Source organism: Schistosoma haematobium, chromosome 1, assembly GCF_000699445.3.
Source record: "Schistosoma haematobium chromosome 1, whole genome shotgun sequence".
NCBI classification, from domain to species: Eukaryota; Metazoa; Platyhelminthes; class Trematoda; order Strigeidida; family Schistosomatidae; genus Schistosoma; species Schistosoma haematobium.
This window is the reverse complement of record NC_067196.1, coordinates 64,113,663-64,130,545: the sequence shown is the minus strand read 5'-3', so window position 1 is coordinate 64,130,545 and position 16,883 is coordinate 64,113,663. Positions and strand designations below refer to the sequence as shown.

At 40.7% G+C, this 16,883-nt stretch overlaps 1 protein-coding gene across 2 annotated transcripts; it reads left to right on the top strand.

The window, feature by feature from the left end:
- The first annotated feature begins 4,070 nt into the window (after nucleotides 1-4,070).
- MS3_00001851 (uncharacterized protein) lies at nucleotides 4,071-15,511 on the top strand. 2 transcript variants are annotated; one of them, XM_051209354.1, is made up of 4 exons: nucleotides 4,071-4,104; nucleotides 10,813-11,023; nucleotides 11,103-11,890; nucleotides 11,936-15,511. In XM_051209354.1, the coding sequence occupies exon 4, from the start codon at nucleotides 12,397-12,399 to the stop codon at nucleotides 12,907-12,909; it is 513 nt and encodes a 170-aa protein (XP_051074808.1). In that variant the 5' UTR covers nucleotides 4,071-4,104; nucleotides 10,813-11,023; nucleotides 11,103-11,890; nucleotides 11,936-12,396; the 3' UTR covers nucleotides 12,910-15,511. The 2 variants fall into 2 exon arrangements, with proteins under 2 accessions (XP_051074808.1, XP_051074807.1); XM_051209353.1 differs by lacking the exon at nucleotides 11,103-11,890 and having other exon boundaries at nucleotides 12,346-15,511.
- Nucleotides 15,512-16,883: the final 1,372 nt, after the last annotated feature.

Here is a 16,883-nt window from a genome sequence, read left to right as displayed (position 1 = left end):
CTTTGATGATGATGCAGGACGGAGTCTCTGGTTCCATATCTGTTTTCAGCGACACATCTCAAGGGGGCTGAAAAAGAGCGTAAGAAAAAGAAAGGATGAGAAGCAGAGCAGGCAATGTTCATGAAGGAATAGTTAAGGTTTGACTACTCAGTCTAATAAGTGTAAATAAGGTATGAGTGGATAAAAAACTGCACAAACGAAGGTGGTTCAGAACGAAGCTCAAAGTATGGGATTATGTGTAGTTACAAAATATAGTGCTGAAAACAGTATTCTGATACACAAATGAGCCCATCGACATACCAATTGATATTGATCTTGGCCTTACTCATATAATAATACCTGAAAGTCAAAGAAACTTGATACTCTAGCTCTAACTGGTCTTCCTTTTTTTCATCTGCTATTCACTGAAATACCTTGGCAAGTATCCAATAGTAAACTACTTATTATGGTGATCAAGCATACTCAATGTGACCATTGATAAACATCTACTTTTACCCCATAGGTTCAAAGGTGGAGATAGCCTTTGATCACGTCTATCTTCAACTAAATATGTTACAAGCGAAACTTCAATCATTACTATGTGGGATGCAGAAACGGGCCGATTGGTTGACATTGACGCTTCAATCTCAGGAGCATAGTTTAAATTTAAAGGTGCATTTATTTCCATGGTGTTCATTTTTATGCCATAGATAATTCCATATATACTTACTGACCATCCACCACGAGCAGTCAAGGGGGACAGGAAACCTTTTGGGTACAGATAAAAAGTCTGAAACACATTCGTATTTACGGGCTTTAACAATTTCATATCCACTGATGGTAAGACCATGGACGTATATACAGCTTGATAAGTAAATATACGCTATTCTCAGGGAAACATCCAGTCCAGAATTCCCTGAATAGCCTCAAATGGTTTTTCCCCTGCGTGGAAAGGTAAGTACAGCAAAGTGCTTAAGTCCAACAACTTCTGCACAGGGATGATCCACTGACAATTGTAGGCGATTTTGATAAGGTCTCGATAAAATAATTCGAGCAAAGGTTTTCTGTTGACGACGATGAAATACTATCCATTGTTTCCACGGATGGATCCTGTACTTAGTGAGAACGACACCATCTCACAACTTTTAAGGATCGTAGTCGTGAAAACGTTCCTGTAACGCTAATGATATAAATACGTGAAATACTGCAGCTCCGCGGCATATAATTGCCGTAACACTCACAATAGTACTCGACTTTGTTTTGAAGCATCTCAAAATATCAAGCCTTGTTTATAATGACAGGGATAGACATTTGGTTAACAACTAAATCACAGTAATATCTACTAATATTTTAGTGGGAATAATGCAGTTTATTCGGGCTGTTGCTTTTCATAGTGTAAATAGGGGAAACATGGCTTTAAATAGGTCATTCATATTCAACTATCCGCCTTGGTTGCAGCAAAATACAGAATTTTTCCGGTGGGTTTAGGTGCTGTAGATCGCAATAGTTCTTTCTATGTCTCACCCCTGAGCTTTAATCAGGAATGGATAACACTTTAGGCTACTGAAAAACAATGTGAGAGAACATAATGCCCCGTCATATTGGAACTTGTGAAGACTTCATATACACAAGAGATTTTTCTAGCCCTACTATATTTTGACTTTCTTTAGATGGTTTGAAGTTTACAAACTCATCATGGAGGTTAGTCACGACGAAGCACTTGACCAAGAAATATGCTGTGTCTGAACTAATCTGCGAGAGTCATTCCAGTTGTCGAGGCTCCAGAAAAGAGTACTTGTCGGAAGACTAACTGAGTGAAAAGTAAGAGATCTGTAGTTCATGAAGAGGATGGGTTCTTCGCCACCAACAATGTTAGATGTACCGTATAGCAAAATGCATGATGAAGAGTCTATAGTGGCATTGGACAATAACCGCACAATCCACAAAGCTGAACACAAGACTACTCAGAAAACAGATATTCAATATTTAACGCGGATAAATACCTAACGATGGAGAAGGCGCGAACAATGAATTGAATGAATTAGAGTTGATTGAATGGCATGGCTCGGCCATGCAGGCGTGGTCCCTGATGAATGTTACCTTATGTCTTCTATTCATATTGAATATATTGTTCTTTCACTAGCCTAACCTTGTTCTACATCATGTATTGGTAATTGATACGATACAGTGAGTTGGTGTAGTCGATGGTGTGACTTCCACGTAAGATCTTATAGATTAGGCAGTTATATCATGACAAATCTACAAATTTAGGATTAGGTCTATTATTAGAGCAGTACTAATATCCTAGTAGTCCATAATTCCACAAGTCCCCTGCTGTGAGTTGTATTACTCGATTCACTACTTTACAACTGTCTCGAGACTAATTTCGTGGGTTGCTGATGATATTGATGAATTTCGTACCGCCACGAAGCTGGTCTGTTAAAGGTCTTGTGAGAAATGGGCTATTCGACATTCAACGTCGTAAAAATCTTACCTGTTCGTTGAACGTATGCAAATGCTTCAATGTGGTTGGTTCTGAACAATCCAGAACAACCGCAACTTTGTTTCACAGATGGCGAATGCCTTGATCATCCATGGTTTGACCGAGAAAATCCAGAAGTTAGTCTGATTTGATGCTTTAAATGTTTACAGTGATTCCCTGTTTTTGCAGTTGTTACTATACGAGGACTAGATGCTAGAGATAAAATCTGCCTTTCGGACTTGCACTCAGACTGTCATCGACATAATGGTAAATGAAGTCTAGACCCAAGAATATGACATTTATGAACCTTTGGGAAGTTTCCTTAGTGATCCTTAAAGCAGAAGGCATGCGAAAAAGTTTGTAGAGTCCAAAGGGGGTTAATATAGATGTTCTAGGAATGTTATCTGCAGCCATTAGAATTCAAAAGTGTTTTAGGTAGTGCCTTCACTCGCAACACACATATATATATATACCTTTGTATACCAACCCAGTCAAATCAGAAGGGAGAAATGAAGGAGTTTGAACATATACTTAGAAAATTGTCTATATGTTGAGAAACGTTTGATCTAAGCCGTCTAGTATTTGCAAATGATGCGTAGCAGTGTGTTTAGTGGTATCTGGTATAGCTGCACAATCGAGCACGTTCAGCTAGGGTGTCCAGTAAAATTACTGAGAGTAGCATCAATATCGATGATTTACTGAACTGGGGGTTTGTGGAGATTGTAGTAATGTTAAAAGTTAAATTCATGAGTCGATCTAGGCCAGAGCATCATTGAAAACCTGGATTCACTTGACGGATGTTTCGCCCTTGTACAGGGCTCCTCAACAGTGCCCATCCACGGTCTTACACTCGGGACTGGAACTCAGAACCTTCGGTCTCGCGAGCAAACACTTAACCTTCAGACCACTGAGTCGCATCCATTGGTGTTAATGTCTGACCTCAATCGATAAATGATCTTGCGCGACCATTCATCAGTTGTCTTACATGAACACCTGTCTCTACCAAACACTAATTGGGATCCACCTTTCACAGTTTACATTAGAACTCAAGGAGATCGATCCTGAAGCCACTCACTAGTGAGCACATGATGGTTATTATCAGAATGGAAATATCTAGAGATTGAATTACCTCATGCCGGATCGTGGATGCGCATTGGTGGGGAGTTTCATACTAGGACGAAATGGCCGTCCAGTGGTTTCGGATTTTCAGTGGTGAACTAGCTTAGATAGACTCATGAATTTAACCACTTAACTTACAGAACTATGTTTTGGGGATTTATTGACCGATACAGTAGCCAAAATAGAAGTTACTAATGTAGGGATTTAAAGACATACTTGGAATACCGTCGATATTTCGAGAATTATATGAGCTAAGATAATTCGTTGATGCTAAGAATGCGCGGCACGTTTTACCCGCTACAATTTCAACCCTCAAATATCTGTGGAATTCACCACGATAGGCAGAACCAAGTAGTAAAATTACCTTTATTGGATGCTGCTGAACACACAGACGAAGAAATTAACACAAAGACTCGACTTCAAAAATATTAGTTGGTGTACACTTGGTAGTCATGTCGATATTGGACACTGAAGGTAGTAGATGGATATTACAGATCCTTGGTATTGGCGGGTTAATCGATGAGGTTAGGTCGCCTTTTTTATTTCGGAAGTATGTTTCAACGAATAGGTCTAGTGGCCCTTGTAGATATATTGTAAAGACTTACTATCCAGTACCTCAGACCGGTAAATGGGCACGGAATTTTTAAATACATAACTATTTCTAGTACTTAAGATTGATCTAATTAAGTCATTTGAATGCAGCTTCTCGATACGATTATTCGAAGTGCTTGGATCTAGTTAACTGTAAATAACCAGTTTAGTTGACGCCCTAGCCGCGAAGATTTTAAAACTGTTCTGGTTAGATTCCTTGGGATTGAGAATTTGCAAGTGATCCAATCTTGCAAGATTGGTCGAGACTCATGAACTAAACTAGCTGAATGAAGTGAAGTAAGTAAAAACTAGTTAGCCAAAAGTGTCGGTAATTGCGTCGTGTAACAGTTGATGACTATAGAAAAGTATGGATGCCTAATGAAAAGGTATATAATAGTCAACTAAAAGTGGTTTGAGAGCCAAATTTGGTTGAATATCGGTAGAGTATTCGTGACAAAAGGTCATGATATTGTTGAAAATAATATTTATTAATTGTAAGTTCATCTTCAAAGGTTTAAAAATGCACTGGTGATGAAATGTTTGTCTGGAGAACTACGCAACACAGATTTTGGGGATTTTTTCCAAAATTCAGTTTCAGTTTGGGAAGGACAGGAGGCCTGATGGCCTGTGTTAGTCCTGGCCACGATGGTCCCTCAGTTGATCCAACTTTCTTTTGAAAGAATCGACAGATGGAGCCTTAACCACGTGCTGAGGTAACGAGTTCCACTCGTTGATGATTCGAAGGAAAAGTCGATAGTCAGCTGACAAGTAATTTGTTCTTGGTTTGTGAACTTTTTTGGAGTGTTCTCGTGAATTCTCTGTTTTGGAAGACAAAAAAAATCAGGGCATATCAGGTGCAAATTTGGCACTAAGCAATTTGAAAACTGTAATCAAGTCGCCTTTCTCCCCCTCGAAATGCAAAATGTTGCTTCAGGATTGGGTTGCATTGACACCCGAACTAATGATAGGGAGTGAAGTAATTGAGCGTGTCGATAGCTTCACTTATCTTGGAAGTCTCATCAGCCCTTGTGGTCTGGTGTGGGACGAAATCTCAGCACGGATACAGAAGGCTCAACTAGCTTTTACCAACTTGCTTCATTTATGGCGTAGGGGAGATATCCGTCTATCAACCAAAGGACGTGTTTACTGCGCAGCAGTTCGTTCCATCCTACTTTATGGCAGTGGAACATGGCCGGTAAAAGTAGAGGATATCCGTAGGTTACTAGTATTTGATCATAGGTGTCTTCGAAATATTTCTCGTATATCCTGGGACCATCGAGTAAGTAATACAGTTGTTAGGAAACAGGTACTAGGTAAGGATGGCAAATCAATTGATGACGTAGTGAAACTTCGTCAGTTGAGATGGCTGGGACACGTGTTACGTATACCCAACCACCGACTGCCTCGATGTGCGATGTTTGTTGTATAGGAGTAGGTTGGAAGAAAGCTAGGAGCGGCCAGACCAAAACATGGCACAAGTCCATGAAGTTAATGACAAGTAGACTGAGTCATGTTGGTAGGTGTAGACTACCTGGTTGGGTACCGCGAGATGATGGCAATCGACGGTTAGAGACCCTGAATGACATGGCTCAAAATCGTTTGCAATGGCGCAGGTACATCCACTCTTTGTGTTCTCCCAAATGTTGATCTCCTTATTCCTCCTTGTCTCTTTTTTTTCTCTCAAATTTATTTCACTGTATTATACTCTTTAGGTAACATCTCCAAACACTAATCTTCCCAATTACTGCTTATACTCTTATTACCTCTACCACTACGGGATTTGAATCGACAGCTTCATCTCTATGCTAACGTGGTGTGGCAACTCGAACTGATGTACGTACATACGAAGCCCTACGTTGTTACTGACTGACTGAATCAAGTCGCCTCTAGTTCTGCGATATGACAACGGGAAAAAGTTCAGCTTGGCCAGTCGAGCTTCATACGGAAGCTTCGCTATTCCGGGAATCAGCTTAGTTGCCGTTCTCTGAACCTTTTCCAGAAGCTCACTGTCTTTTTTTAAGCAGGGGCTGGCCGCTTGTATGCAGTACTCAAGTTTAGGACCTATGAACACTGTATACAAGGTCAAAAACGTCTTAGCGTCGACATGACTAAAATCCCTACGTATTTACCATAACGTTCTAAAACCTTTGGCGGCTATTGCACGGCAGTGTGCAGTAGTCTTTAAGTCTTGGCTAACAATGACTCCTAAGTCATTATATGTCTGGACGACAGGTAGCTCAGTGTTATTCATCGTGTATGTATCTGTACTTTGATGACCGATATGCATCACAACACACTTGGAAGTATTTATCGGCAACTGCCAGGTTTGAGACCATTCAGATCATTTCTTCAGGTCATTTTGGAGTTCTAAACTATCACCCTCACATTGTATCGTTCTCCATATCTTGATATCGTCAGCATATAGCAAGACCGATGATGATAGGAGACGAGGAAGGTCATTTACATCCAAGAGGAATAGCACTGGCCCCAAAACTGTACCCTGGGGCACTCCACTAAGCACAGTTCCCCAGCTAGATAACTTTGAGTTCACCCGAACTCTTTGTTGACGCCCAACTAAGAAGTCTTTTATCCACATCAATAGATTGCCTCCAATCCCGACATTTCTTAACTTATATAACAGCCGGTTGTGCGGAACCTTGTCAAAAGCTTTGCTGAAATCAATGAAGGCTACGTCTACAGGTAACTTTTGGTCCTTAAGAGCGCACCAGCTTTCACGAGCCACTAATAAGTTAGTGAGACAAGAGTAACCTATTCTGAACCGTGCTGCTTCTCCGAAAGGATCCGGTTTTTATCGAGATACTTTAACAGCTCCTTCCGAATAATCTTTTCTAAGATTTTAACAACCACACTAGTTAGGCTAACGGGGCGGTAATTCTCAGGTTTGTGTTTCGTACCTGTTTTGAAGACAGGACTTACTATGGCGTTTTTCCAATCTTTCGGTAAGCGACCCTGCGTAACGGATAGGTTAAAGCATGTACTTAAAGGGTTCGCAACGAAGTTAGATAATTCCTTCAGTAGCCTAGGATGTAATTCATCGGGCCTCGTGGATTTACCTATGTCAAGCTTATTTAGTAGACCAAAGACATCGAGTTCTTTAATGGTCATGCTATCCAGTGTATGTGTGGGGGATCTGTATGCGCTGATGGGAAGGGTGCTTCTATGGTGTATACATTGCTAAAGTAGTTTGAGAACACTTGAGCCTTACCAAAGTCATCCTCCACTAGTGACGCGGCAGTACTGTCTCCCCATAGAGCAGGAATATTTCCTCTTCTCTTTGTGTTTTGGTTTATATAAGAATACAAGCGTTTAGGACATTCTATGGATTCCTTAACAATCTTTTCTTCGTACAACTTTCTAGACTTACGGAGGATCGAGGCACAGGTATTCCGGACTTTTCTATACTGAGATTTAGTTTCATCAGACCTCAGTAACCTAAATCTATCCCACATTTTTCTTCTCTTACGGAGAAGAATGCGAACCTCCCCACTGAACCATGGTGGGGAGTTTCTGGGCCCCCTTGGTATAGTCCAAGGGATGTGGGGTGTGGTAACTTTTAAGTATGAATTTCGAAATGCGTCCCAGGCCGTATCAACTGAGGACTCTGGGTCTATTGTCCAATCTACTAACGATGCTGAGTGCATGATATCTGGTATATTTTCTTTCCAGACGTTAGGTCTGGATTGGGCTGACGCGTGCTCGTGACTGACAGTTATACGGAAGTCGAAAATTAAGATTGCGTGATCTTTTTTACCTAGGGGTGGCATATAATGAAGGTTCGCAACGTCATCCACATAATGAGTGAGCATCAGATCTAGTAAGGATGATTCAGTGTCCGGGTCGTACCTAGTCGCTTCTTTCACATGTTGCACTAGAGCACATGTGATAACCGCATCAACTAGTTCCTGCTCAAAGGAATTTTCTGACGATTCAGTTCGCAGATTTTCCCAGTCTACCATAGGTGCATTAAAGTCCCCTAGGATCAGACATCGACCACTTTGTGACCAAGTATTGAGACTGCTTAGCAGGACCTCATTTACCTCACAGCTTGGACTGCGATAGACCAAACCAATCAGCAGCTCTTGTCCCCTGCATTTCAAGCGGAGACTAACTAATTCACACGTCCCACTTATGGGATACACTGTGGATAATGGCAAATGGGATAGCATTCCTAATGAATGGAGCTACTCCCCCTCCTTTACGCTTTTGTATTCTGTCGGCCCTTACTAACGTAAAACCCTCGAAATCGAGTTCCATACTATCTATAGCCTGTGTCAGCCAGGTTTCCGTAACTGCGATTATGTCTGGCTTTGTAGAGTCAATCTGTACACCTAGTTCTAATCGCTTATTAAGTAAGCTCCGGGCATTAATGTAGCAGATCCGAAGCCTATTTAAGTGGCTTCGTGCTTCACCCAGAGTGGCTTCGGTATCATTCTCTGTCGAAGCCTTACAACCCAAAAATTTACAATTTTTATGTCCTTTTCTCCAGCGTCTAACCTAAGTTGTAGTTCTTTTTCGGCTTCCCGTCTTTTTACACGGTCTGCCAACAGTAAGTCCTTTCGTATAAAGACTCCTGAACCCTTTAATTTGTGTTCATTCTGTAAAATTAGGTCACGTTCGTTCGAAGAGCCGAATACTACTTTAAGCAGTCTGGAATGATTTGGTTTCAAGTCCAGTAGACTCCCTAGTCTGTACACCTTTAGCAAGGTGACCCCGGTGAGATTTTGAGACATGAGTTGATTAAGCAGCTGCTTAATCAGCACAGTGTCATGCTCAAAACGAGCTTTAGGTTCAGAGCTCTCGCTCTCCTTGATTATATAAAAATTAGCTGATATGTCGCTATGATCAGCTTTCGATTTTACTACTTTCGAGGGGGTAGGATTACCTTTTATATCGCTACTTTTTTTCTTCCTTACAACCTGTACCCACTCGTCAACGGTGCTGGGAGAAGCAACAACAGTTGCGTCAAACCTAGTGTTGGGTTCTGGAGGGTTGTCGACGACCTGAGAGGTCAGGTTATGTTTACCGCTTGAAACCAATCGAGCCTTGCGATTGCGGCTTCTAGGCGTTTCCTGTGGGATCCCATCTGGGAGACGGGGAACAGAAGAACCCACTTTCCTTGAGGCAGGCCCCTTTGGAGACTGCTTTTCCTTCTTTGACCGGCGTGAGTCATCTACTATCGAACTAACCTTAGTTTGCTTCATGTCGATTTGTGTGTCGACAGATTGAGTGCTGTTTGACGTGTTCCGACTACGCTTGCTAAAATACTTCTTTGCAGCATCAACCAGTGAGATGGCCTCGGTTAACAGGCTGTTTGCATCCCAACAGCACTGTTGACAAAGCCATACGCAACCCTTCTTACTGAACCGTTTGAAAGCCGCAGGCGTTAAGTTCGTTCAAACTTCGTGGTACCAGCTTTTGCACTCGTCGCACTGCATGCCGCTTTCAACGGGATAACGACAACCCGGACGTTGGCAACTGCTTTTTTTACACTGTCCGGTTATTTAAAAGGAGTCCTTTTCGAAAAGGAATGAGGTGCGATGATACTCAGAAGCAAAAAAATAATCAATGACCAAAAAGTGAAGAACTGTAGATTGTTAGGATCAAAAGTACTAACAGATACAATTGAAAATGAGGTACTCAAGAGTACCAACGACAAAACTAATTGAGAGAACGGTAAAAACGGTACTCCAGTCGAATACTTTAACTGAAATGAATTCAATTAAAGTGAAAACAGTAGTCTTGATACGTAATAAACGATCAAAACAATGAAATTTACTCAGCGAGGAAAAATACCACTGTCCTTTTTAAACAGCGCGCGGGAGATGGGAGATGGGGAAGACTAATCGAATCAGTACAAAACTTATTTGTCGTAACTAGTCAAATACACGAAACGATTGCTCAGTTTTCGCCCATCAATCTTCTACTGCTTGTTATGTTTAGCAGTAATGACTAAACGAGTATGATGGAAAATATTTCTTAGTGACAAGTACTCAACAGGGAATTTACTGATAGTTCATCTCATCATTAAGAAGGTTTCATATGACGTAACTAGTTGTAAGCTTGGTGATTGGCTAGATCATACTCTAATGAAGTATTTTAGGTCTTTGAATTAAACTTTAGTTGTAACGTTATTTTGCACTGACTCTCCTAGTCCGCTCATATTCAAGTTTATCTCGTTAGCTTCCACTTCCTCTTTAGTCTGAAGTATGGTGTGTTTTAAATTGAAGCCGAAAATGAAAATTTACATCAGGATGTCACGAAGGTGTCAATGACGTTTAACTCATGAATCGAAGTCGTAACATAAACATTAGTGGGAACCAAATTTTAAGAAGTGTAATGTACAATAACGAGTGACAACAGAAAGTAATGGACTTTTGCTAATATCAGAAATAAAGATGTGAAGGTAAACAATCAATGAATGCATTTGGGCCAAATTACGTAGAGTTTTTGACTCCCAAGTACCTACGGATAAGTCCATACCACCTTATCTAAGGCCATGTTTTATCCTGACTTCACCTCTTGTTAACAGACTTTATTTTCAAGGTTTAAATGCATACAACAAATATCTAAATGCCTTTCATAGTACTTAACCTACTCTCTTACCTACCATTTTGATCTAGCAATCCGAAACGTCGAAGATCCAATGTAGAATTTTTGGATCTAAAAAACACTATTGAATCTCCACCTATGGATCTCGATGCTGATCAGAATATCAGAAAGTCAAAAAGACTTCGTCGTGATTCTGTATGTCTATCAAAGTCAGAAAGTAAAGAGCCTTCAAAACCATCCAGAGCACCTCGAAGAAAGTCATTGAGATGCCCATTAAAGCAAGTAAGTGTTTTTAACATTTCAGCATATTACTTTGCTGTTATACATGTCTTGTTAAGCATCACTCATTTTCGACTCATAGGTTGAATATGATCCTGTTATAATCTCTTTCTTACGGTTATGACCCAGCTATTCCTATTGCTTAGTATTCTCGGACACGGATTCACCCGACAGGTCCCCAAATCAGAACACGGTTGAACAGGAAAGAGATTATATTCCAAATAACAAGGTTAGATGGAAGTAAGATGCATAATAGAGAAAACGTTAGTATATTTATAGTTTTTACATGAGAAAATTCTAGAGTATCCTCCAACTACCGACTAGTGCTGATAGGATAAGAATTAGCCAATCAGCGTGCGGCAAAACAATCGTGCATTGAGCATGCTTTAATCCAGTCTATGTCCCGCTAACAGATCCTATCTTCAATTTTCCTACCATATGATCCGTCTTGTTCCTACCATTTCAACGGTTTAAAATACTTTTGAAATATTACTAAATGTTGTCCAACAATCACTATTCTGATTGGCTGTATTTTGAACACCGTGAATTGAATGTGAATATGCTTGTAGCAGTGATGAAGATGTAGCTTACTGGTGTGAAATTCGAGTGTAAGGTCATTGATAATACGTCCAAACATCTGCTCACTTTGGCTTGGGTAGCTACACGTATCTCTAACTATCCCACAAGATTTTAGTTCAGGGGTCAGTTGATCACACAAATTTGTCCGTAGTCATCGAGTTTTGATTTTTGCCTTAGTTTACAGCATTTTGACGTTAAAGTCGTAATAGAAAATAGACTCACCAAGCTGGTTGTGATAATTTTTCGCTCTGAATTTGTTCCACGTACAACATCGGTGTAGTATCAAAAAAGGTTTGTCGAAGTAAAAATAAAACGATATTTACCCTTTAAAACTAGGACTTAGAACCCCACTAATAGTGCAAAATGTAATGGACCAAACCAATTTCCAGTCAAATCAAAAGTCCCAATTACTATGCCATTGTAAATATTGTTAATGCTTACTTTTGTGTGAAAGCAGTCTCCGTTTATCTATTTTGGCTGATCAATGCATGTTGAAATTTTCAAATTTCTATGATTACCTTGTCTCCTTATCCTTATTCTGTTCTGTTGGCCGAAGTAATTCGTCTCATGTTGGGTTGGGTTAAGTTAGTTCCTGATATTTTTTATTCATTTTTGAGTACAATGGGTGTTCAGAACTTTATAAGGTCCCAACCAAATTTATCTGTTAGTGTTCATTCTTTACTCCAATTACTTCTTATGTAACCGATTCGTGATTTATTGCTTAGCTTGAAATATTTTATTTTTAGTTAAATTCGCATGATAGTACATCCACTAGTCCTACCCAACTAACTGTTCAAATGAAAAATGACCTACCACACATGGATGTTAGTTCTATCAATACTATTTCATTTGGTAATCTGTCAATTTCATCACCAAACAAGTCAGAAAATACTAAATTATCTGGTCCAAGTTCTCCATTTATTCCTGCATTCGTTTCAGATTTTTACCTCTCTAAAAGATATATTCCCCCTAAGCACAGAGGGTTAGCCACAGTAGTTGAAGATTCTGTTAAACGGAGTCAGCGACGTCCTAGATCGTACAAAAAGACCGAACTTTCTCCAATAAGACGACAAATATTTACAGGCCAAACTCTTGAGGAAGCTTGTGCCCCTACAGCTGCTGGTATTGCTCCGCTAGACCCAGAACTTGTGTTGTCAGCTACACGTAAGCGTGTTATCAGACGTCAAAGGCTTGCGAAAAAGTTAGGGTTTCGTGGCATTAGTATATCCAAGCAGACTGAAGAGAACTTTGCTAAATTTCTTTCACAATCAAATTTGAATTCTTCTCACAGTAGCTCAGCATCTATCTGAGATTAAATGCAATTGTCCTTCATATTAATCTCGTACTGCTTATTGATACCTACGTCTTTCAATTAAATATCAAAATTCAGACCCTCCTTGTTTTATGTAAATCTTTTATTTATATGACAGATATTTCCACCAGCGTTCACATAGAATCTTGCATACATGGTTTGCAAAAGCATCGTAAGAACTTCATATTTCATCCCTTTTTTCTTGCATATGATATCGTGTCGTGTATACTTTTTGATTAAGTATGAAACCTGTTCAGATTTTTTACAACTTGTGTTTACAAAACGAATTTGACTTTTAACTCCCTTTAGATTTTGTTACAGCCCAAGATGTGGGGGATTTTATAAAACATCATTTACTCTGAATATAATCTTTTTAGTTCTTTTGAAACAAATATCCTCATATTTTTCAAAAACGTTTCTTTTGTAAAGTTGGGCTATGCTTCAAATACTGAGACACGTTGCATATCATTTTTATCAGTAAGCTTTTACCACAGATTTTAAATGTGACCATTAGCAAACTTTTAAATTTAAAAGAAATCAATTACGTGGTTGGGTTTTAAGATTTTTTCAATATTGCTTGATCGGCAGTTGGGTGCCCAAGTTTCCAAAAATTCCCGTTTTAATCGTACTTTCTTGTAACCTTACTAATTTTATAGAATAAATTGTGTGCACCAACAGTCCTGGAAGCATGTTTCGTCCTATCTAGGACCTGTCAGCTGCACCGATTCTCATCTCAATGTTGATTATTTTGGGACTTGAACCCAGTGTCCTTTGTTTCAGACGCTAATATGTTATGCACTAAGGTACTGAGTCAAGATTGTCACTTACATGTGTGCCGACAAAGACCAGTCAAAATACAGTCTTGATCATCTATAAAGTTACTAACTTCTGTCTGAGCCATATTGGTAGATGCAAACAACTTGGGTGTGGTCCGGGAGAGTATCGTAACCAGCGGTTGGAGGCCCTGGGTGGCATGGCTCAGAATCAATCACAGTGATACAGGTGCATACACTCTAAGTCTTCCCTTAAACTGTGAGATTAAAATTATTTATACATTTCTTTCTACTAATTATTTATTTGAACACATAAATATTGGTACAAAGGGGCGCCGAATACACATGCGCTACACAAGTCACTTGAATTGTGTGTAGGCTGTGATACTGCCCCGTTGCCCAAACCGAGGCAGGTGGTTTTTTCTAGGGGCCACACCCAGAGCCTTCGACTTAAAGGTCTGATCCAAAAAGCAGTGGAGCAACGTCAGGAGATGCAGTCTCATGGTGGCTGGTGGCCAACGATTGGTTCATACGTCATTTGTTCCTTCGGGACCTTGGAGTCCATGAACACCATTGGTTTGGGACCAGGGTTTCCTAACTCTTCGAGGTGGATCCTCCGTGTCCACCAACACAATTAAAGCGCAGGACACTCGCTTTCCGTCCTCTCAATTTCGTAAACAACACCGCCGCGAGATGGCAGTGAGTTGGACTTCCCTGGCAGTACCTGTATACGTGTGGCCATGGGAGAGCTGGCTCTCCACCCTCGGACATACCAAGACATTTAGGGGCCTGAACTAATTCTTTGTCCAGGTATCATATCCTTATATGTAATCTTTTTCTATATATTACTATCATAGGAGTATGATTTAGGTGCTCATCGTGTTGTGCTAACAAGGTATGACAACGGACCGATACATATGTATGCCTGGTCCTACGTTGTAGAAGACTGACTTGCTTGGATTGTTGAATAAGGTGCTCAGATGAGTTTGTACTTTGTCAGCGTCTTCACCAAACAAAACTGTATAATCTGCGTATTTTAAGTCAAAAAGTAAATCCCCTGGTAGATCACCCGACCGTAGCTGCTACCTTGACGTGGTGGTCGGGCTTGCCTATCGTGATGAAGCAACCGAGCTATATTGGTTGGAACATATGTTACTGTAGGTACTACCATGCCAGGAAGGTCGACTAGAGAACGGTAAGACTAAGAGCAGCAACTCAAGGTCTGAGGGCAAAGTTGTGCCGCTGACTGTAGAGGGGTGTGACAACAGTAAGGTGTTTCCCTCGGACAACCAGCATCTGCAGCGATGCTGCCTTCCCACAAAGAGGGGTGGGGGTAGAAAAGGTTGACCCTAAAAATGTCACACCTCACCTTACCCCACAGATTTCCGTCTCCGGCGGTAAGGCCCTTTGAAAAACGGAGCTAACACATTAAAAACCTTCCACGAAAAAACCGTGCGCGACCGGCCTCAAGCAGTTGTCCCCTGGGCTCTGTGGTCACGCTCACAGGTCGTTAAGGCCGACATTAATCAGACTTTTTTCAGGTTCCTCAAGAAATACCCTTCCACGGTGTGGGCAGCCGGAAAGTGACACCAGCCCTCATACCCGTGACAACACACGAGACCAAGTTGGTCACATTTATCTTGGAAGTCTGATCAGCCCTAATGGGTCGGTATCGGACGAAATCTCAGCACGGATTCGAAAAGCTCGATTGGCTTTTGCCAACTTGCGTCACCTATGGCGAAGGCGAGATATCCGTCTATCAATAAAAGGACGAGTATACTGCGCGGCAGTCCGTTCTGTTTTACTTTACGGCAGCGAAACATGGCCATTAGGAGTAGAAGACACTCGTAAGCTATTAGTATTTGACCACAGATGCCTTAGAAATATTGCTGGCGTCTGCTGGGATCACCGGGTAAGTAATAGTGAGGTTAGACCCAGGGTATTAGGAAATGATGGTAAATCAGTTAATGAGGTTGTGAATCTTCATGGACTGAGATGGTTGGGCCACGTGTTGTGTATGCCTGAACACCGATTACCACGACGTGCAATGCTAACCGGTGTTGGGGATGGTTGGAAGAAAGCGAGGGGCGGGCAAACCAAAACGTGGCATCAGTGCTTGAAGTCACTAACTTCTAGTCTGAGCCATGTTGGTAGATGCAGACTACTTGGTTGGGGTCCGCGTGACTGTCGTAACAAATGGTTGGAGACTCTTGGTGACATGGCTCAGAATCGATCACAATGGCGTTGGTGTATACACTCCCTGTCTTCCCTTAAACTAAGAGATTAAAATCACTTCATATCTTTCTTTCTACGAACCAATTCTTTCTTCTTGTACTATATCTCTATATGCAATCTTCCTCTTATTTATTACCACCTTTGACCTAACCACTTATATGAATCCGGTGTTCATCTTGTTGTGCTGATGCGGTATGGCAACTTGGACCGATGCATATATGTACCTGGTCTTACGTTGTAGCTGACTGACTGAGTCGTCGTGGTAGACAAGCCCGATCACCACATCAAGGTAGCAGCTACAGTCGGGAGAAAACATTAGGATGACGATCCATAGGAAATCCATTCTTAAATGTAGTTATAACTCAAGGAAGTCTTTTGACATGAAAGGTCTTAACGTGTGAACAGCTTGTTTAAGTAATCTTTATCATTATTTTGTTGGTGTATGCAGATAATTGGTGGAAAATCAATACATTAGAAGTCGTCCAGAAATAATGAATTCATCTAAAAACTAGTTTACCTTGGTTACTTTCTGTTGGGATGATTTTGGTTATACTTCCTTTTATAGTCTCTGAAGCTGTTTACACAGACCTTTAGTCGTTAATCGGGATGACATTTTTAATGTATTATCGAGAGGTGTCCAAAAACAAGGTATTGGAATAATAAAACTGGTAAGGCTCTACAATTTCGAAGTTGTTTCAACCAGGATAACACATATCATTTTGTGCGGTAAGTTGTATATTGGTAACACTGAAATTCCCAGTAAGAGTCTGGTTCATGTGCCTTCATATCCTTAATCCGTAAAATTTTCGTCTACAAAACAGATTCATTAGCTGGAGCAATGTAGGTGACTGTGACGCCTGGGCTACCTCATTAAGGTACTTCCTTACTTTCTATTCATTTCCTTCGACTCTTTTTTTCTAGAAAATTTCGATAGTGTAATAAGACGAAGACCATCAGAACTAGT